The sequence below is a fragment of the Polypterus senegalus genome, chromosome 15 (genome assembly GCF_016835505.1).
Source record: "Polypterus senegalus isolate Bchr_013 chromosome 15, ASM1683550v1, whole genome shotgun sequence".
In the NCBI taxonomy this organism is placed as follows: Eukaryota; Metazoa; Chordata; class Cladistia; order Polypteriformes; family Polypteridae; genus Polypterus; species Polypterus senegalus.
This window is the reverse complement of record NC_053168.1, coordinates 63,107,203-63,130,272: the sequence shown is the minus strand read 5'-3', so window position 1 is coordinate 63,130,272 and position 23,070 is coordinate 63,107,203. Positions and strand designations below refer to the sequence as shown.

General features: G+C 38.7%; 1 protein-coding gene and 1 pseudogene across 2 annotated transcripts in view; one reads left to right on the top strand and one right to left on the bottom strand.

Annotated features, from left to right (window-relative positions):
- phf14 (PHD finger protein 14) overlaps nucleotides 1–23,070 on the top strand; it is a 249,319-nt gene that overhangs the window by 42,252 nt on the left and 183,997 nt on the right. For both annotated transcript variants that reach the window (XM_039736617.1, XM_039736616.1), the window contains exons 6-7: nucleotides 13,264–13,375; nucleotides 16,596–16,733. In XM_039736617.1, coding sequence (XP_039592551.1) covers nucleotides 13,264–13,375; nucleotides 16,596–16,733 — 250 coding nt within the window. The remainder of the gene's footprint in view (nucleotides 1–13,263; nucleotides 13,376–16,595; nucleotides 16,734–23,070) is intronic.
- Nucleotides 19,222–19,402, bottom strand: LOC120516211 (annotated as a pseudogene).

The following is a 23,070-nucleotide window of genomic DNA, read 5'->3' as shown; positions in this document are numbered from 1 at the left end:
TCGAGCTAAAGTGTTGTTGTTGTCTGCGTGTTGTTGCAAAAGTTCCACGGTGTCACGGCAGTAGAGGTGGCGCAACTATAACGACACGTGAATAATCCCGCCCACTCTAAAGCGGTACTAAACTGCAGTCGAACGCATAAACCGAGCCGAACTGAGCCGAACCAAGGTGAGCTGTACTGAACCGTGCTGTGCCGTACTATACAGTGGAAAAGCGCCTAAAGTTTACGTTGTTCTAAAAAAAAACTCAAGAAGGCCTCTTACACAAAACTTTATAAGGAACAGGGAACAATACAGTAGCATATTCCAGTTGTCCTTGTAATACATGTCATATGTCAAACTTTGTTTCTACACCTCATTTGCATGCTCAGTTTATAAGTTGTATTAGTTAATATAGGTGCTTTCTGTTTAGTAGTGTTGATTGACAAAATTAGCTAATACTTTTTTTTTTTTGTAGTGAATACACTGTTTTCACTGGTGACCTTGTTTGCCATGTATTTCTCTGGAAATTCGCCATGTGGCTGGCTTAGACAATGCACCCCAGGATGCTTTGTGAGCTGAGCATGACATTGGAGATTTGTAGCAGCCTTGTGCGGAACTTTCACGCATGTGTACTTTAAGCATACTCCACCTCTGTACATTTTATGTTGCTGCCAGAACTACTTTGTGAATGTGTGATATCACAACCCATGTGTTACTCTAGCCAGATCTGCATCCATTATGTGTTATAAAAAAAATAGTATTTTCATTTGAGGGTTACATTAGCAGACCATACTTAGAATATTGTGAATACTGCCAACAGATATGTAATCCTAATCTTGTTGCGCCACCTGGCTAATTTGGTATGCTGGTTGAATGTATACATAGCCATGTATCTATCTATAACCTTACTCTCCCACTTCCTGGGTCAGAAAACATATTTTGACCCCGTGAAATAATAGTAGTGCAAGATTTATTCCTATTTTCTAGATTGATAGAACAAAAAAGGTATGCCAACTACATGGACACCTCTGTGCCACGTGTTTTCAGGCTTGTCTAGATGCTGTTTGGCATATTGTTTTTTATTTTTTTTTACTTTTTGTTGAATTTTTTAAAAGCAAGCAACATTCCATACAAACAAGTTAAACTTAACAAATCTAAATTCAGTTCAACCCCCACAAAATAGAAAGAAAGGAAGGCCAACAACCAGAGTAGAAAAGTGGAGAGATAACCCTTTTCCCCAATATAAATGCTTGATCTTTAATGTTAGTGATTCGATCCTGCCAGGTATTAAAAACGTTTTGAACAGGTCCTCTAAGCGAGAATTAGATTTTTTCCAATTTCAAATTATATAACATCAGTTACCTACTGACTTAAAAGAGGTGGGCTAAGATTCTTCCAGTTGAGCAAGATAAGTCTATGTGGTAATACAGTAATCCCTCCTCGATCATGGGAGTTGCGTTCCAGAACCCCCTGCGAAAGGAGGAAATCCGCGAAGTAAAAACCATATGTTCATTTGGTTATTTTTAGATATTTTATGCCCTTATGAACTCTCCCATACTCTTATAAACATTTCCCGCAGAGTTATACAGCATAATCCCTTTGTATTCTCTTAGATATTAGGTAAGATTCGTTGAAATTATGTATGTAAACACACTTGTTTATATACAGTAAAACCTAAATATTATTTTAAAGATATTGCGCGTCTCCGATATCACATATGTTACAGCCATTACAATAGACAGGCCACCAGCAATAAATACGTACAATGCAAGAAAAATTTTATACAGTAAAATGTGTGTACAGTGACACTAAACATACGTACATGTTGTACTATGTACTGTACATAGAAAATTAATTATGGTTACTCAACAGCAATGACACGACGACTTGTCCGATAACGATGAGTTTAGTTTTACTGCACAACAAAGGAGAGCATTACAGCTCTTCTAAAGAAGCCTCTTCAGGCGACTGTGTAGCATTGCCATTGTTCTTCTTCCAGCAGTCTTCAATCCAAATCCCTAAAGCAGATTCCATCCAGACTACCACCTTATTATATCCACTTACGACTGGTTTTGCGCCCTGATTAAAGGACACTGCAGCTGTAGATCTTATATTCTTTTCCTCCTTTTTAAATAAAAACAATCGTGGACTCGTTGATGCTGTAATGGCATTCTGCAGCAGTGTAGCTGTTTTCTTCGTTCAAGATATCCAAAACTTTTACCTTTTTGGCAATTGTTAGCATTTTCCGTTGGCGCTTGGGCACGGCCCCTGAAGCAGTAGCAGGAGCAGATCGTCTTGGAGACATAACAAAGGACTTGACTGTGCAGAAAGATAAACACAAAAGAGCACAATGGTTAACTCTTTACGCAGCAAAACACATTGATGCTGAATGAGTGAGACGAGACTTCCTGGTTAACGCAGCGGAATCGAATTTGGCGCTCCGTCGCTGAGCCAGTCAGCACACGGGAACTTAACTGCGTGCTCTGATTGGGTAGCTTCTCAGCCATCCGCCAATAGCGTGGTTTGTATGAAATCAACTGGGCAAACCAACTAAGGAGTCTTGTACAGGAAGTAAAAAGACCCATTGTCCGCAGAAACCCGCGAAGCAGCGAAAACTTCTGCGTCATATATTTAGATATGTTTACATATAAAATCTGCGATAGAGTGAAGCCGTGAAAGTCGAAGCGCGATATAGCGAGGGATTACTGTAGTGAAGTAAAGGCAATCATAGTTTGTTTGTCCTCCACTTTAAGCCCATCTAGGAAAACACTAAACACAGCTGTTAATGGATTAGAAGTCATTGTGACACCAAGTCTGTCTGATAGGCATTTTAAAGATTTTGGTCCAGAATGATGTTAATTTGGTGAATTCCCTGTTTGGCATATTATAAGTGGACTGTTTTGTGGCTTTGGCACAGTAAAGACTTTTTTTCTTTCAGCTTGACCGTGTAGCCCATTTTTGTACCTCCTTATTGTGCACCTTTAAACAGCAACACTACTTGTTTGTGAGAATCCTGTATCTTAGCTGAAGTGGCTTGTGGGTTTTTCTTGGTATCTTGACAAATGATCCTGGCAGTAGTGACTAACATCTTGGTTGGTCTACCTGACCGTGACCTGATAACACCAGAACCCTTAACTTTCCACATTTTTATTAAGGGTTTAAACACTACTGACAGGCATTTTTGTATCCTTGGATATCTTTTTATATCCTTTTCCTGGTTTTTACAATTCAAAAAACTTTTCTCGCAGGTCTTTTATGACATTTCTTTTGCTTTCCCCATGGTGCGGTATCCAGCAAAGTCAGTGCAACTTTGCATGAGACACTGATTACAATCAACATAAATACAGGTGTAGACACTCTCCCTTAATTACCCTTAATTTGAACTGTGTGTGTCAACTTGTGTGTATATTATCAGCCCCAACATTCAAGAGTATGTAAACTTTTGATCAGCCCCATTTGGGCAATTTCATTTATCATTATCATGATTTTAAAAGAGCACACACAATTATTTGATAATAGGAAGTGTGCTTAGGCAAAGCAATTTACGTATAAGAAAAGCTTTTTGCATGATTACTTATATTTGCGCACACACACATACACAATCTCACACACAATATAAGTCAAATGTTTTACAGCACCTCAGTTTTTTCAGTTTTTATGGAAATGCACACAGTTTTTAATGTTTTAATGTTTCATAAAATCAAGGCATAGAAAAAATAAACAATGGCAAATAATGATTCCTTGACTTTTTATGTGTACAAAAATGTATTTAGATTTTTCATTCATCAAAGTAGCCATGTTTTGCTGACAACAGTCAAACTGCAGTAACATTTGATTTAGAATGCTGATCACTCAAGTCACCAAGTAAGCCTCCAGCAAGAGAATCCCAGACCATCATACTTCCTCCTCCATTTTTGACAGTTGGGGTCAAACACTAAGGAGCCATCTTTTGATCAACTTGATGGTGTACAAAAAGAACCTGTGTGATGAACCAAAGATTTCAGTTTTTGATTCATCTGTCCATAGGACTTTTCTTCCAGTGTGCAGTAGTCCACAGCCAGTATTGCAAGGCCCTATTTTGTCATTTAAGGAATTGCTCTCTTACTGTTTCTTGCCCTGTCAAACCTGCAGCACAAAGTCTCCTTTTCACAATAGAAACTATGTCTTGCTTTTTTCAACCACTGTTAAGCTATGCTTTAAGCTGTTGTGCTATGAGGTGCATATCACGCAAGCTGGTGACCCTCAGAAACTTGCCTTCTGTTTGGGTTGTGACTTGGGGTCTGCCAGATCTCTTCCTATCAGAGTTTCTTCCAGTTTCCAGTTGCCTTTGAATTGTGTAGGACAACGTACTCACTGACACTTTGATTTTGACTTTTTTTTTTTTTTTTTTTTTTGCAATTTCTCAAAACGAAAGGTCTACACTTCTAAGGGTAATAATGCTCTGCCTCATTTAATTTATTAATTGCCATTTTCTTGCCGTTAATACTGGAATATACAACTTTCTACAGTGTAATATTGTCCAAGTAGTGCTTCAGAGGGTACAGTAACACAGTCTGTTGCAGAGAGATTTGTATCAGAGGGTTTTTAATTAATCAACAAGTTGGGACATTTGTGCTAATTGTTTGCTTCAACTTGCATTGCTTAATTTACTTTAACTGCTGCAGATCATCTGTAGGTTGTAACCTATTAGTTGTTCCCTGAAGAAGGACCATTTGTAATATTCTGAAATTTCCTTTTTTTCAGGTTTTGCTAACCTAAACTTTAAATTTAAACATCTGGCAGTATAAAGATCTAAAACTTTTGACTAGTAATGTATGTGTATATTTATTAATATATATTTGTTTTTTAATTGATTGATTGATTCTTTAAATTTAATGCTTGTGATGTTTTCACCAAATATTTATTACATTTGGTTCCATGATTCAGATATTTTTACTTATGAATATGCTAAGCACAGTCCTAGACCCACGAATATTTACCTCATATGGGCAGGCACTCAATTATGTGGGAGGCGTGATGATGCGACACGCAACTCCACCTCCCACGACCATTGAGCTGAAGTCTATTACAGTATATGGATGAAAATAGGTTCCAGTTATGACCATTATGCGTAGAATTTCGAAATGAAACCTGCCCAACCTGTAAGGAATGAGCCTGCCAAATTTCAGCCTTCTACCTAACTGGGAAGTTGGAGAATTAGTGATGAGTGAGTGAGTCAGTCAGTCAGTCAGTGAGGGCTTTGCCTTTTATTAGTACTTTAACACACTACATCTATCTATCTATATATATATATATATATATATATATATATATATATATATATATATGACAGCAGCAATCAAGCTGTGAGAAAACAGTAAAAGGAGGCTGTCAGGCGATAGGTGGTACATTTTCTGATGCAGCTACCGAAAACAACTTTGTGACGCTGCCGCCAAATACACAAAACAATTACTTTGACAATCATGTTACATTATTTTTAAAATGTTTCCTTTTCTTTTCATAACTTCTTTAACACATGACATGCTATAAGCGCTTGGGTATTTTGCTATATATATATATATCACATCGACACTCATAACAGTGACAAAACAATTACATTGACAATCATGTTACGTTATTTTCAAAATGTTTCCTTTTCTTTCTCTTTCCTTCTTTAACACACAACTTCTCCGCTGCCAAGCGCGGGTGTATATATATATATCTCTATCTATCTATCTATCTATCTATCTATCTATAGATATAGATATAGATATAGATATAGATAGATAGATATATATATATATATATACACACTCACCTAAAGGATTATTAGGAACACCTGTTCAATTTCTCATTAATGTAATTATCTAATCAACCAATCACATGGCAGTTGCTTCAATGCATTTAGGGGTGTGGTCCTGGTCAGGACAATCTCCTGAACTCCAAACTGAATGTCAGAAAGGGAAAGAAAGGTGATTTAAGCAATTTTGAGCGTTGCATGGTTGTTGGTGCCAGACGGGAAGGTCTGAGTATTTCACAATCTGCTCAGTTACTGGGATTTTCACGACAACCATTTCTAAGGTTTACAAAGAATGGTGTGAAAAGGAAAAACATCCAGTATCGCAGTCCTGTGGCTTAAAATGCCTTGTTGATGCTAGAAGTCAGAAGAGAATGGGCGACTGATTCAAGCTGATAGAAGAGCAACTTTGACTGAAATAACCACTCGTTACAACGGTATGCAGCAAAGCATTTGTGAAGCCACAACACGCACAACCTTGGCGGATGAGCTACAACAGCAGAAGACCCCACCGGGTACCACTCATCTCCACTACAAATAGGAAAAAGAGGCTACAATTTGCACAAGCTCACCAAAATTGGACACTTGAAGACTGGAAAAATGTTGCCTGGTCTGATGAGTCTCGATTTCTGTTGAGACATTCAAATGGTAGAGTCAGAATTTGGCGTAAACAGAATGAGAACATGGATCCATCATGCCTTGTTACCACTGTGCAGGCTGGTGGTGGTGGTGTAATGGTATGGGGGATGTTTTCTTGGCACACTTTAGGCCCCTTAGTGCCAATTGGGCATCGTTTAAATGCCACGGGCTACCTGAGCATTGTTTCTGACCATGTCCATCCCTTCATGACCACCATGTACCCATCCTCTGATGGCTACTTCCAGCAGGATAATGCACCATGTCACAAAGCTCAAATCATTTCAAATTGGTTTCTTGAACATGACAATGAGTTCACTGTACTAAAATAGCCCCACAGTCACCAGATCTCAACCCAATAGAGCATCTTTGGGATGTGGTGGAGCGGGAGCTTCATGCCCTGGATGTGCATCCACAAATCTCCATCAACTGCAAGATGCTATCCTATCAATATGGGCCAACATTTCTAAAGAATGCTTTCAGCACCTTGTTGAATCAATGCCACATAGAATTAAGGCAGTTCTGAAGGCGAAAAGGGAGTCAAACACCGTATTAGTATGGTGTTCCTAATAATCCTTTAGGTGAGTGTATATATATATATATATATATATATATATATATATATATATATATATATATATATATATATATATATATATATATATATATATACATACATACATACACACCAGCTTAGCGGAGAAGTAGTGTGTTAAAGAAGGAAAGAGATAGAAAAGGAAACATTTTGAAAATAGCGTAACATGATTGTCAATGTAATTGTTTTGTCACTGTTATGAGTGTGTCGCTGTGATATATATATATATAGCAAAATACCGGCCATGGCGATGTCATGTGTTAAAGAAGTTATGAAAAGAAAAGGAAACATTTTAAAAATAATGTAACATGATTGTCAAAGTAATTGTTTTGTGTATTTGGCGGCAGCGTCACAAAGTTGTTTTCGGTAGCTGCATCAGAAAGCGGCGTCTGACCGCGCCTCCTTTTTACTGTTTTCTCACAGCTTGGATTGCTGCTGTCATATATATATATATATATATATATATATATATATATATTGTCACACACGCGCATGGGAGGCAGCTAAAGGGCTTGAGTGAAGGCAGTTGAGGCATGCCGGGGTGTGGCAGAGTGCACTGACTCTTTTTCTCCCTTACCTGTAGACCATCCCCGGGGGATTTCACCTGGATCACCTGACATCACTTCCGGGACTGAGCCAATGGAAGTCGGCCACACCAGCTCCAGTCCCTCTGATGTCACCTCCGCCTACGAGCCAATGGTGGAAGACCACGTGCGGATCCATCGACCTCACTTCCTGTCTCCCCTTTAAAACCTGCCCCTTTTCCTTTGTTTCTTTAGTCTTGTTTTGGACTCGGTTGTGTGCACTTCAGTGCTCTGTATTTGCTGAAAAAAACGACTTTTGCAGCCAGGATACCACAATATACGGTGGCTGCCCCAACTCTTTATCTGTCAATGTCTCGTTCTTGTGACAGTGGCGTAGTCGGCAGGATAGAAGTCCCGGAGGAGAAGGGGACAGGACCTGCAATATACCCAGGTGGGGCGTGCGGGGCGAGTATTCAGGCGGGAGGGTGCCCGTGGTTGGCGTGACCGGTGCGGGCTCCGCTCCGGCACTCATAACTAGCCCATCCGGAGTGGCCAGGGAGTGTCGCGGGTGGGGCTCACAGAGTGGGCTGCCCTGGAGGGAGGCAAAGGGACTCAGTATGCTCTCTTGGGGAGAGTGCCTGCCTTCCTCACGAAACCAAAGCCCCATTTACCACCTAGGGGTGCCCCAGACTGGCAGGTGAATAAAATAAAAGCATGGAGGTTGGACCCTGAACGGCCAACCAACAAACAAGCCTGGTCCTTATGGGCAATGGTAGGGCATTGGCTACGGCCATTTGAAAACACGCCCTACCAAATAATAGAGCAGGTAGCTTGCTATCTGCTCCTGGAAGCGCTTCCCCGTGGCTTCACCCAGCCGGTTTGGGCGGCGGTTCAAGAACATAGCTGAGCTCATAGAGCTTATGGAGCGCAGAGGCGGCCTCACACTCTAGGGGAGCAGAACCGTCCTCATGTCAAACTCAGCGGGGTATGTTCCAAGACCTAGCCCCACCCTGTACAATCCGGGCCAGTATTGAAGTAGCGGGCAGGGGGCGCAAAACCGCTTGGAGGCAAGGAGGAATGCAGGTGGAGGGTGAGGAGGGGTTGGTGTGCTCTGGCGATTAAATGGGCGATTACTCAGCTGAGGTACTACCTGTTGGGCCGGGAATTCACCCTTGTCACGGACCATGCACCCCTGTGGATGGCCCTCCACAAGGAGTCGAATCCACGGGTCACCCGGTGGTTTCTTGACCTGCAGCCGTACAAGTTTTAAGCCGTTCATCGTCGGGCGCTCTCCACGCCAACGCTGATGCTCTTTCTCGGGTTCCGCGACCTCTCGGTTAGGTTGCGCCCGACCCGTCGGGTCTGGGCTAAGGGGGCCTTGTCACACCGTCGCGCATGGGAGGCAGCTAAAGGGCTTGAGTGAAGGCAGTTCGGAGGCATGCGGGGTGTGGCAGAGTGCACTGACTCTTTTTCTCCCTTGCCTGTAGACCATCCCCGGGGGATTTCACCTGGATCACCTGACATCACTTCCGGGACTGAGCCAATGGAAGTCGGCCACACCAGCTCCAGTCCCTCTGATGTCACCTCGACTCTGAGCCAATGGTGGAAGACCACGTGCGGATCCATACGACCTCACTTCCTGTCTCCCCTTTAAAACCTGCCCCTTTTCCTTTGTTTCTTTAGTCTTGTTTTGGACTCGGTTGTGTGCACTTCAGTGCTCTGTATTTGCTGAAAGAAAGCGACTTTGCAGCCAGGATACCACAATATACGGGTGGCTGCCCCAACTCTTTATCTGTCAATGTCTCGTTCTTGTGACAATATATATATATATATATATACACATATATATATATATATATATATATATATATTTACACACACACATAAATATATATATATATATATATATATATACACATACATATCTTCATATCTACATATACACATATATATATATATATCTACATCATATATACACACACACATACATACACACACACACACAGATTATATATGTATATGTATGTGTGTGTGTGTGTGTATATATATATATATATATATATATATATATATATATATATATATATATATATATATATATATATATTATACTTGTGTATGTTTGTTTGTATGTGTCTATATGTGTGTGTATAGCTTTGGTCACTGAGTGCAAGGGAAAAATAATAAAATATAGTCTATAAGTTATTAAACAGTAAAACATTAACGCTTTTAAGAAGTACAGGTACATTGAGCACTACTGGAGTGGTTGGGGTAAACTACATTTTAAAGACTGTGTAACACAACAGGTAAGTAACTAACAGCAGCTAAAATGTATATGGATCATCTCTCGGTAGTAGATCCCTTTTGAAAGGCGCTACACGACGGCTGTGGTATAGAAATTACATTTTCTATGTGAGCGTTCAAATTTGTGCCTCTGGTAATGTGCCTTACCGGCATTTAAAGAAAATTAGTTTTGTGTCCTCTGCAGTGTTAAGAGAGAAAGGCTTTGGTTTGGGATAAAAGGAAAAAGGTGTAAAGAAAGGAAAGTTGCCTTTTTCTTTTATATAGTATAGAGAGATGTGTTCGCTGACGTTATGATCGCCTTTTGGGGACAGTCGCCGTGGGTCTTGTGTAGACTGGTGAGGCGTCCCGCCATTAATCGGCTGTGATGGCACTGTCAGTCCTCCACTCCTGTGCGTGTCTTCATAATCCGAGTTGAGGACCTCATAATCGTATACGTGCAAAAGAAAGTGTGAATCGCCTTAATATTATTTTGCCGTGGTGTAGAAAAGGGGTCCGTGTTTGCACTTGTCTGGGCTATAGCGCGGGGAGGATGAAAAAATTAAAAGTGCTCACTTTGACTTAAGGCAGAAGCGCAGTCAGCGCCTCAAAGGCCGGCACAGCTATGCACGCGCTGGCTGCTCGACTTTTGCTGGGCAGGAGACCCAGTTTTGCAGACACGTTCATGATATCAAAAGTCTCAGCGCTCTTTGGAGGTCATTCATATATTATATATATATATACAAAATACCCGCCTAGCGGAGAAGTAGTGTGTTAAAGAAGTAATGAAAAGAAAAGGAAACATTTTAATAATAACGTAACATGATTGACATTGTCATGAGTGTTGCTGTCATATATATGCCTGCCTAAATAAGTCACCCTCGCTTTGCTCTTACTTTATTTACCGCTCATTTAATCATGGCTAATGGCGGAAAAATTATAAAATGGAAGGAGGATGGCTTTACCAAAACAATTATTGATGGCGAATCGATTATTCATAAAGCTTGAATTGGTGATCTGTTTTTCTGTGTTAACCTCATATTTTTCATACTTCTTCTCAAACTAAGGTGGTGCAAGGGTAAAATGATTTGGGATGTGCTGATCAATGTAATCGGTGTACCAGGAAATCATGCATTGACAAAAGCTCCCTTTGCTTGTAATGCAAAGTGTGATTAAATGCATTATTTTTAACGTTATGGCGCACATGCATCGAAGCTTCTCAGCTGTGCTTGTGCTAAGAAAAGGAAAGATTTTAAAAATAACGTAACACGATTGTCAATGTAACCTTTTGTAAGTAGTGCCTGGAGGATTCAGTCTGGAGAAACTCTAGAGAAAGCGTGTGTATTAACTTGTGGATTTTTCTGTGAGTATTTGGTGGCAGTCTGACGGTTGCTTGAAGACGGCGTTAAGCGAGCTCAGCTCAGAGCGAAATGAGATGAATGGGAGGGGAGATGATGACGTGACTCCCCCACCCGCCTTAACTGTCAATCCCCCACAAACCCAGTCTCGGAATTTGCATAAGCACGCCCTTCACCTACAATTTTAACTTAGTTACAAAGTGATCAAACTCTCGTTTATATCCTGCGTCCTCTCATTAAACTTGTATCCCGTGAATGAGTGAGTGAGGGCTTTGCCTTTTATTAGTATAGATTACTATAAAGTTAATGACTAGTTATGATATTATTATTGTATAGTACAGTATGTATAAATAGAATACTGTTTAGTATAGCCTGCCCCATCATGGGACGAACCCTGGACACACTGGAAGCTGTTGTGGAAAAGAGGTCAATGACAAAATAGGATGCCCTCATGAACATTCCCCTCCATCCCCTACAGGAGTTGCCATCTTGAAGCACTTTTGGCCACAGGTTCATTCTACCACAATATGCTAAGAAGCACTGTTTTCTGTTCACTGTTATCAGACAGTTTAATACTTCCACTCTATTTACTCGTTAAGTTTATTTTATTTATTAACTTATTGATCGATTGATTGAATTATCTCTCCTGTGTGTCTGTGTCCTTGTTTTTTATGTTTCTGCTGATGTAGACATCTGAATTTCTCTATGGTATTAACACATTTTATCTAATCTAATCTGAAAAAGGATGAAACATTATACGTTACATCAAATATTTATTTTCAGTTGTACATAGTCATTGAATATTTATCTACAGTGTTGATACCCTTTTATCTTGTAATGTGCTCTTGAAAGGCCCAGTTAAATAAAATGTATTAATATTATTTTTTGCATATTCTTCAAAAGAAATTTGCTTTGAAATTTATCTGTGAGGATGTAAGCCTAAAAAGCACATATCATGTTCACATGCTACAGAGTAATAACTGTTTAAAAACAATACAATTCTAAATAAGTGCCAACTTAAATTCTATAATTTAAGAAAAGATTGTCACTGAGTCTTGTCAGGGTTTCAATGGGTTCCTTATTGGTAGAATGCCATTTACAGCTTTCAGTACTTAATTTCACAGATTTTCACTGGTAGCACCATTTAAATCTTTCACTGATTCCCCTGGTGGATTTTCAATCTAGTGCAGTCACTGTACTGAAAATTTATGAATTGGTACTGTTGCCTATGGTGCAGTATAGGTAGGGTACCCCAAGATATTGCAGTATTCGTTACTCATTCTGGTTTGCTGCATCTATATGTACACCTTGATGACAACCAGTAGAATGTACCCGTAGTAAATACAGCTCCATAACTTAATGCAGTCAATAAGTCTTGCTGCTTCTGCTGCATGATTGTTGTCAGTCTACTTGACAATCTTACACTGTATTCGAAGTTAGGGGGCTGTTATGGATCACTGAATGGGAGTCTGAAATCCAAGTCTTTGGAAAATGCAAATAAATTAACATTGGATTTGCATGTCAAGATTTTTCTGATCTGTACACGTTATGAAATGAATGTGCTAATTATGAAGCAGAATTTCCACTATGATGTAACTGTTGGCCGTACATGGTCTGTGCTATTTAAAACAATGTTGCTTAAATGGACTCCACAGTATTTTGAATGGTTTGAATTGACAAATTGAAATCCAAATAAAATATTTAAAGTACCTCTCATGCAAAAAAGGGAAAAAAACCTTTAAAGTCAGCACACCAGATTGCAATGGAATAACAGAGAGGTTGATTGGCATAGTCTCAAATGTGTGAATAATTAAAGCATTTGCAACGTTGTAGTGAAGAAAGTCACTTTAACATAAAATGCAATACATGGCTAATTTAAAATGTAAGAGGAGTCATAGTCTGCTAATTTATGAATGTTCTTTTTACTGTTATTAGAGGGTAATTCTAAGCTAGGCTAATTCTTTTTCCACTGTCTGTTTGCTTTTGTAGTTTTTACTTTGTATTTTTTTTTTTTTTTTTTTAAGCAAATTTAGCACTTTTGTTGCATGTTTTCCTGCTCTGAGGTTTACATTTGTTGATGTACAATTCTACCCTTTTCTACTTTTACTTTTTTAGATGGGTTCATGTTGTATGTGCCCTATATGTCCCAGGAGTTGCATTTGGCGACATTGACAAGCTACGGCCGGTAACTCTAACTGAAATGAATTATTCCAAGTATGGTGCAAAGGTAAGAGAAACAAATATCTTTTAGACCTCATGCATTTTTTTTAAATAAAAAAATCTGAAAGATAAACAGTGATCCAAGTGTCATCATAGTATGCTTACTAACTGAGAGTAATGGCAACAAAAAACCTTCATCCCCATTCAAGCCACCAACAGGTCACAGCTATTGTTTTCTCCTGCAAAAGGAGAAGTGTGCTTCAGTAGCTGTGAAGCTTGGGGAATGGGGGAAATTCTATAGAAGCCTAACTTGGTGCATCTTTCTTGAACAGCTGATATGCATTAATATGTCTTTGTATACTACCTCATGGGTCAAAGGTCCTGGTTATTGCTTGTGGGGAGACTGCACGCTCATCATATGTAGATGTCAGTTTTTCTGCTAGTGGCCATTCCTGCAAGGATAGGCTTCAATCCCCCACACTCTTAATTGAATTGAGAATGTTATGTCAGCATAGCTGCTTTGCATTTGGCTCTGCTTTTTTAGTTTTTGATTAATTGTCTGGTTTATTTTATAAATGTAAATTTGTGATTCATGTACCTCAATAAACTCAGCACTTGACTATTGGCAAAGTATTTTCTTTTAGTGTAAGAAATTCACATCTCTTTATTTTAATAGACCTTTCACATCCCTTTTAGGCTCTCTAACCTTCTTTAAGATATGAGGAGGTAAGGTGAAATGACACCTTTTATTGGCAGGGACCTTAGCTGCCTCGAAAGCTTGCATTTGTAATCTATTTAGTTAGCCAATAAAAGGTGTCATTTCACCCTACTTTCTCCTGTATCAATCTATGGCTAACATGGTACAACACTCTACTGCTTAAGATATGAGGGAAATGCATTAATTCTGTTGACTAGAGAAATTCCTGAGATGTCATCAATAGTGGAAATGGGCTGTGAAAATGAAGCATTTCATAAAATAGAAAAGTATTTGCAGACCCTAATTTTAATGTGAAAAAACTAATCAGTGTTCACTTTCATTTTACATAGTACCTCCAGAATCACCTCTCATTTATTCTAATAATTTTTGATATTCATTTTAGATACTTAACCTGTTTGATTAAAAATACTTTATATAATACATTGACTTAAACTTTCTTTTAGTTGAAATATTTAGATTTTCTTTAAAGGGTGCTAGTTTGTTATCTTTTAAATATCACAGATCCTGATCCTACAGAAATACATTTGAAATATATGTACTGTATATAGTTTTTGTTGAGGTTAGTGGATAATGTTGATTCCTTACACCTCTTGGGCTCTGTCTGTTTGGAGCGTAATATTCTGTCTGTGTTCATGTGGGTTTTTTGCATTGCCTTTTACATCCCAAAGATATGCAAGTTCACTTTTTTTTTGCTGTCACTAAGCTGACCCATTGTAGGTGTGAATATGCATTGTGGGGGATTAGTTCCATTTTCCGGACTGGTTTCTTATACAAACCGGATTCCAAAAAAGTTGGGACACTGTACAAATCGTGAATAAAAACTGAATGCAATGATGTGGAGGTGCCAACTTCTAATATTTTATTCAGAATAGAACATAAATCACGGAACAAAAGTTTAAACTGAGAAAATGTATCATTTTAAGGGAAAAATATGTTGATTCAGAATTTCATGGTGTCAACAAATCCCAAAAAGTTGGGACAAGGCCATTTTTACCACTGTGTGGCATCTCCCCTTCTTCTTACAACACTCAACAGACGTCTGGGGACCGAGGAGACCAGTTTCTCAAGTTTAGAAATAGGAATGCTCTCCCATTCTTGTCTAATACAGGCCTCTAACTGTTCAATCGTCTTGGGCCTTCTTTGTCGCACCTTCCTCTTTATGATGCGCCAAATGTTCTCTATAGGTGAAAGATCTGGACTGCAGACTGGCCATTTCAGTACCCGGATCCTTCTCCTACGCAGCCATGATGTTGTGATTGATGCAGAATGTGGTCTGGCATTATCTTGTTGAAAAATGCAGGGTCTTCCCTGAAAGAGATGACGTCTGGATGGGAGCATATGTTGTTCTAGAACCTGAATATATTTTTCTGCATTGATGGTGCCTTTCCAGACATGCAAGCTGCCCATGCCACACGCACTCATGCAACCCCATACCATCAGAGATGCAGGCTTCTGAACTGAGCGTTGATAACAACTTGGGTTGTCCTTGTCCTCTTTGGTCCGGATGACATGGCGTCCCAGATTTCCAAAAAGAACTTGAATCGTGACTCGTCTGACCACAGAACAGTCTTCCATTTTGCCACACTCCATTTTAAATGATCCCTGGCCCAGTGACAACGCTTGAGCTTGTGGATCTTGCTTAGAAATGGCTTCTTCTTTGCACTGTAGAGTTTCAGCTGGCAACGCGGATGGCACGGTGGATTGTGTTCACTGACAATGGTTTCTGGAAGTATTCCTGAGCCCATTCTGTGATTTCCTTTACAGTAGCATTCCTGTTTGTGGTGCAGTGTCGTTTAAGGGCCCGGAGATCACGGGCATCCAGTATGGTTTTACGGCCTTGACCCTTACGCACAGAGATTGTTCCAGATTCTCTGAATCTTCGGATGATGTTATGCACAGTTGATGATGATAGATGCAAAGTCTTTGCAATTTTTCGCTGGGTAACACCTTTCTGATATTGCTCCACTATCTTTCTGCAACATTGTGGGAATTGGTGATCCTCTACCCATCTTGGCTTCTGAGAGACACTGTCACTCTGAGAAGCTCTTTTTATACCCAATCATGTTGCCAATTGACCTAATTAGTGTTTATTGGTCTTCTAGCTGTTTGTTATGCTCAAATTTACTTTTTCCAGTCTCTTATTGCTACTTGTCCCAACTTTTTTGGGATTTGTTGACACCGTGAAATTTTGAATCAACATATTTTTCCTTTAAAATGATACATTTACTCGGATTAAACATTTGATCTGTCATCTACGTTCTATTACAAATAAAATATTGACATTTGCCATCTCCACATCATTGCATTCAGTTTTTATTCACAATTTGTTTAGTGTCCCAACTTTTTTGGAATCCGGTTTGTATTAGATTTTGTTGAAACAGGCCATTTCACCTTGCAACCATGTATTGGAATATATTTGAAATTAATGGATAAATGCATACTTTTTCCACTAAAGTATTTTATGATTATGACCAGAAGGAAATATTATATTAATTTGTAGTGTACATTTTTACTTTAATATTCAAAAATTCTAACTTTAATAACTGATTGACTTTTATGTTAAATTTAGGAATGCAGCTTTTGTGAAGACCCACGCTTTGCACGAACTGGTGTTTGTATAAGCTGTGATGCTGGCATGTGCAGATCTTATTTCCATGTAACATGTGCTCAAAAAGAAGGACTTCTTTCAGAAGCAGCAGCTGAAGAAGTAAGTATTTAAAAAAAACTTACATGGTGAAGTTTTCATTCAATAATGAAATAATAATGCAAGATAAATTATTTACTGCTTACAAAAATAGTTTAATTAATTTTTGAATTATATCCTAAGCAGTATACACAAAGTTTAATGGTAAAAACCTACTCCAATGGTCTTTTTACCATGATTATAGTGCAAGCACCAGGGGCCTCATGTATAAACAGTACATATGCACAAAAATGTTGCATATGCCTGTTTCCACGCTCAAATCGCGATGTATAAAAACTAAACTTGCCGTAAAGCCACACACATTTTCACGCCAGCTCAATCCCTTGTGTACGCAAGTTCTCCACTCGGTTTTGCAAACTGGCAGCACCCAGCGTCAAAGCAGAGCTACTGTTCCTCTGTGGTTTCTCTTTCTTTTTTAGATCCTCATCCCTGACGCAGCTTTATCAAATGCACTGAAATTAACCACATATCGTTTATTAGTTTAAAGCATTTGATTGTAATCAACCTGTAACCATATAATGGTGCATGGAATGGCCAAACTATTCCAAATACCATCGCTGCTTTAGCATTGTTACTCTCAGTGCACCACTCAGAGTATTTTAACCTATTGTATCTGAGTGTGGAATCACAGCTCTACAGCAACTGATTGGAAAGAGGATTATCGGGATACAGCATCTAGCACACATTGCCTCAGCCATGCACACAGTCTATTTGAAATTCTCCATACAGTACAGCAAATGCTTCAGAGCCTTTCCTATAGGGACCTCGCAGTTCAGAAACAGTTTCATCCCAAGAGCTCTAAAGGCACTCAATCAGTCCATCAAGTGCTCCTGGTAGAACTGTTTGTACTTATAAGTACAATCTCCTCACTGTAAACTTGCACTACAGTTATAATATTGCACAACCTGAGCCACTTTATAAAGCACATATTTACATATGATGATGACTGGCTTCTGAGTCGATTTAGATTTCCAAGCGCTATCTTCTTGGAGCTCTTGATATCATTTTTTAAGATGAAATGCAGTAAAGTATGTTTATTACATTATACAGATACAATTTTAACTTCATTTAAATAATGTATATTGTTAATAATTAAACATGTGAGGACATGGTGGTGCAGCAGTAGCGACGAGTTGGCTTCCCGTTCAGGGACTGTTCCTGCCTCGTACTGTATGCTTGCTGGGATTGGCGCAACCCTGGATGGATGGAATAAATAAACATGTATTACGAAGATATTTTAATGTTCCATAAACGTTTTGAAGAATCTCTGTTCTGAGCTTACAGATGCCTTGACATCTATTACAGAGCTCATTGTGTGAAGATTGGTTACTTGGAGAAAGAAAAGGAAGGGCAGGAATTGGGGGTTAGTACTTTTGAAAGAGACAGTACTGCTGCAATAAATTATTTCATCTAACGTCGCGCACAGTGCAGTAAGCATCTTGCGGGAGACAGGACAAATCTCTGGACAGGGTGCCAGCTCCCCATATTCAATAAATACTTTAATTCCTATCAGTATGAAAATGATATCAAGTACATCATAGTATTTCAATTGTTCAGAGTGCTGTAATATTATCAATGTAGTGTACTCTGTGCCCTGTTGGTAGAAGAGAAACCCTGTTTAAGAAGAACGTAGTGATTCACACACAAAGAGTACATAGAAGAACACGCATAGAAGAACACCCAGAATACGAAACATTTAACGTGCTACTTTACAGTAGTTATGATGGGATGAAACTAGCAAATTAAATGATTCTAAGATGAACTTTATGATGTTCTACTTTAATGACAAAATAAACTACACGATTAAAGTTCACATTTGTTTTTACTGTGTCCCTATTTTGTTTTTCTTTTCTCTGTACCCTAATATGCTTCCATATTTGACTCTCAAACATTGGGCTACGACTCACTTTTTCATGGCAACTTTTATATCTGACCACTTCTTTTTTTATTTCGGGCACTGTGCAACTTTCTGAACTTGAATGTTCAAGTCTCTCCGCCACTCTTTTACTTAGTCAACTTCCATTGTAATTGGGGAGGCAGCTGCACGTGCCAGCGTTACTTTTCATGCTGACTAGGATTCATACTGTAGAGCGGAAGAATGTGGAAGTTGGCATACGCATATATTTATGCATCAAGATCTAGATTTCCACTTTTGTCCATACACCATATTTTAATGGGAATTCACGCACAGCATTATGAATGAGGCCCCAGACCTCTAAAAGTTAAGATTTTTTTTATTTTTAATTTTGATATACTTTATGAATCCCAGAGGTAATGTGTCTTTTGCATGACCTTTGGGGTGAGAGCACAGGGTCAGCCATTATACAGCCCCTCAGTATCAATTTTCAGGTTAAGGACCTTGCTGAAGGGCCCAATGGAGTAGGATCTTTCTTGGCAGTAACAGACAACCTTTCAGATACCATTGCAATCTCCCAATCCATTTCTTCTATTTCTTCCTTTCACTCTTTGGCTAGTGTGGCATTTGTTTTTTTCTTTCTAAACTACTCCTGGAAGCACTACAATACCAAGAAGATGGTTTGGCCGAGTGGCTCAAACCCACTAGTCTTTTCTAATATACAGGAGAACATCCCTGGAAGGGGCAATATCAGATATTAAACTGACAAGAACAGATCGCACACACAATTATATCCAAGAAGAGGCAGTAATACTTTTTAAAGTCAAAATTATACTATTGTTGTAAAGAAATATATTAGTCACAATGAAATGTCATTCTAAAGTGAAACATATTTTACAAATTTTAAAAAGCCTGTTTGTCATGTTTTATAGTGGAGCTTATAGGTAGTGAAGAAGAAAAAGTTTCTGTCTAAGAAAATGATCCTTTTGCATTTCTGAGACATGCCTGTGACTCAAAAGTGAACTGGAAATAATACATTTTTTTCACAGATTCTTGGTACTATTTTCTCAAGGATAGGATGCATTTTTCTGCTTGCTGTGGGCATCATGAGTGGAGTTATGACAACCTCAGACTTCACCAAGCTATGTACATTTTATTGCCCTACTTTTGATTCTGTAATTCTGTTTCTTCAGCAGTTATGTTCTGCTGTGGCTTGTAATAACAGACAGATTCATGTTCAAATCACATGATTATATTTTGCTAAATGGTGCCTATTCTTTGCCCATTACTTTTGGCTTGTTTTATTTTATACAGCTTACAGAGCAAGTTGAACAATTTGATTTTAGTACTTTGTAAAATTTACAATAAACCTGTACTGAACTGATTACACTGTATTGTTTATTTAATAAAAGCCTTATATTTTTGAAAGACCCAAGCCATCTGCATGTCACACTTTTCTGTGGCTTGTCATTTGCATGCATGATAGAAAAGACACTGTGCAAAAAGAGCAGACTGAAGCATCAAAACCAATTATTTTAATGTTTGATGAGTTTTTTTCTTGCCGAGGATATAGTAATAAAGGAACTGATGACAATGTTTTGAGTCGTAAACTTCGCCAACACTAACTTAAAACCAATCAATTTGTATTTGTGTATATACAAGAGGAGAAAATGCAAACTGCATGCAGACCCTTGCCTTGTAAGGCATGAATTACAGCTCTGTGCTACAACTCTGCCCACCGTATATTAAAACATCTGTACTAAAACTTACTATACTTAAGCCTGATTAAACTTAAGTGAATTGGTGTTTCTTATGTATTTGTGTGAAAAAATGTCTGTGTATTTAAAAATATTAAACCTGTTTAACATTTCATTCTCTCTATTTACTTTTCATCTGAAATTTCCCTCTATGTATTATTCATAAACAAAGCTGTTTTGTTCATATCTAACAGTTCATTTTGATTTGCTACAACAACAATGGCCCCATTTGCAAGCAAGGCTCAAAGACCTCGAAACACTCTCATCAGCAAGATACTATAGCACAAAGGACCAAGGCCCTACTTATTTTACTGATGCAACAATGAAAATTACAAAAATGTCAACATTTTATCATAGAAAATGTTATTTTACTTGAAATATTCAAACATCATTGACTCCATCAGAAAGCAGTTAAATAATCTGCAACAAATGATTTGAATAGTATAACGGCTGACATCATGGAGGAAAATATAGCTGTTGCGTAAAAACTTTAATGCTTGCTGGTCTCAATAACTATAAATACACGGAGCAATCTGAAAACAACAGTGTTATTACTTTAGATTCTCGAACTTGTGGTTAAGGGTTGGAAAGTGTGTGGGGCCAAATTTATAAAACATTGCATGGATTCGACCATTAAAATATGTGCATATTGTTGTTATATGAATGACTAGTATAGGCCATATGAAAACTGAGGCTCACCCAGTTACCTTACCAAAAAGTCAGCCACCACGCATTACAACACCATCACAGCTGTCTAAGACTTTGCCTCAAAATAAATCATAGGCTGACCCAGGCTACAGAGGCGTTCTGTTTCATACCCACATCTTGGCCATAGATGACTTATGCGTTTATGTAATGTAACTGCTCACAGTTAACAAAAGCAGCTTCATTCCTCCTAGGTTCTCTTATTGCAATATGAGTACAGTAATGTGTTCCGATTACATTAGGAGTACCAGACACTGCTGAAGTTTGACTTTTTAATGTTGGCAAAAACCTCTTATGTTTTATGTATGTGCACTCAGAAAATAATGAAACGGTATATTTTGCCTCAATGGTCGGTTAATGGCTTCGAGCACAGCAGGCATGACGGTGCAAAGTTCGGTTGAGATATTTCTGACATGTTGGATAGTACCCTAAGAAATGGCAACAGGTAGCTTATGTAAACTGGTGGGAAAAAAAAAGTTCTTCAGTGGAAATATACAGAATTGGACTAATTTAAAGGGAACCAAAATACAGTCTGTGCATCATATTTATCACATTTGAGCTTTAATGTTTTTGTCACTTCAATTAATTATTATGAATACAAGTTGTCATTTAGCTGATTTGGCTGTATTTCCTTCTTGATCAAGGATATCATTTTTCAGTTTCTCCATAATGTTGCCTTTGCATGGTTCAGAGTTGCATGGTAAATATATGCATGTTCTCCAATCAGGTTTTATTTTGTAAAACCTTATATTTGTGGGAAGTTGCATATACACATTTTAAGCTTCTTTTGTGTGTATGCAAAATTTATAAATGAGGTCCCTACAGCTTGTTCCAGCAGTACTTATTTTAAGGCAGAAACCAAACCTAGTTGGGGTACCAGTCATTTAAGAGCACCAGTGATATCATGCAATGGCATGCATTTTCATGTAGAACAAAAATAAAACTTATATATCAGTATATATAATTATTTATATTTGTATAAATAATTTGAAGTGCACTGCATAGTGTCGCTGCCAAAAGGTTTGTTTAAAAGTGGCGATAGAGTATTTTCTTGCAAATAATTAAAAGTAGTTTAAGCAACAACCTCAACTGCTTATGATACATAACCCTACAGCTGTAAATGGTTTGTATTTTGGGCTATTGAGGAACTGGGATTTGAAATCCATCAGGGCTTTCATAATGTCAGTTTTCTATGATGCAGTGTTAGTTTCTGAAATTTCAATGTGTACATTCCAAACATCAAGCATGGTATAATATATTCTTGCATCTTCTAGATCAAACAAAAAGTTGACAAATTAAGTAATAACAAAGTGCACTAAAACACACAAAAAGCAGCAAAGTAATTTCTGAATACTTACATGAAATCTGAGAATTTTACTGGCTAAAGTTTACTATACAAGTTGTGTTAAATATACTGCACTCAGAGGGTTAGAGTGGGCCCCTACTTCTCCACACCCATCAGCCTCAGCACTGGCTCCCCACAGGGCTGTGTGCTGAGCCCCTGCTCTATACCCTATACACGCATTATTGCATTTCGCCCACTACAGGAACACCATTGTTAAGTTTGCTGACATTACCACGGTAGTACGGCTCATCTCTCGGGGTGGGGGGTGGGGGTTCGATGAGTCCGTCTACTGGGATGAGGTGGAGTGGCTGGCAATGTGGTGTAGGAATAACAACTTGCTCCTAAATATAGCTAAGACAAAGGAGCTCATCGTGGACTTCGTGAAGAAGGCAGACAGTATCTAGCCACTCATCATCAACGGGACTGTGTGGAGAGGGTCTCAGACTTCCGCTTCTTGGGAGTCATCATTAGGGAGGACTTGACCTGGGGAACACACACTGCTGAGGTAGTGATGAAGGCCCAAAAGAGGCTCTATTTCCTGAGGATGCTCAGAAAGAACAACATCCCTGAGAAACTGCTGGTGTCCTTTTACCACTGCACAGTAGAGAGCATCCTGGCCTACTGTCTCTGTCTGTGCTTGGTTTTCCAGCTGCACAGAAGAAAGAGCTCCACAGGGTC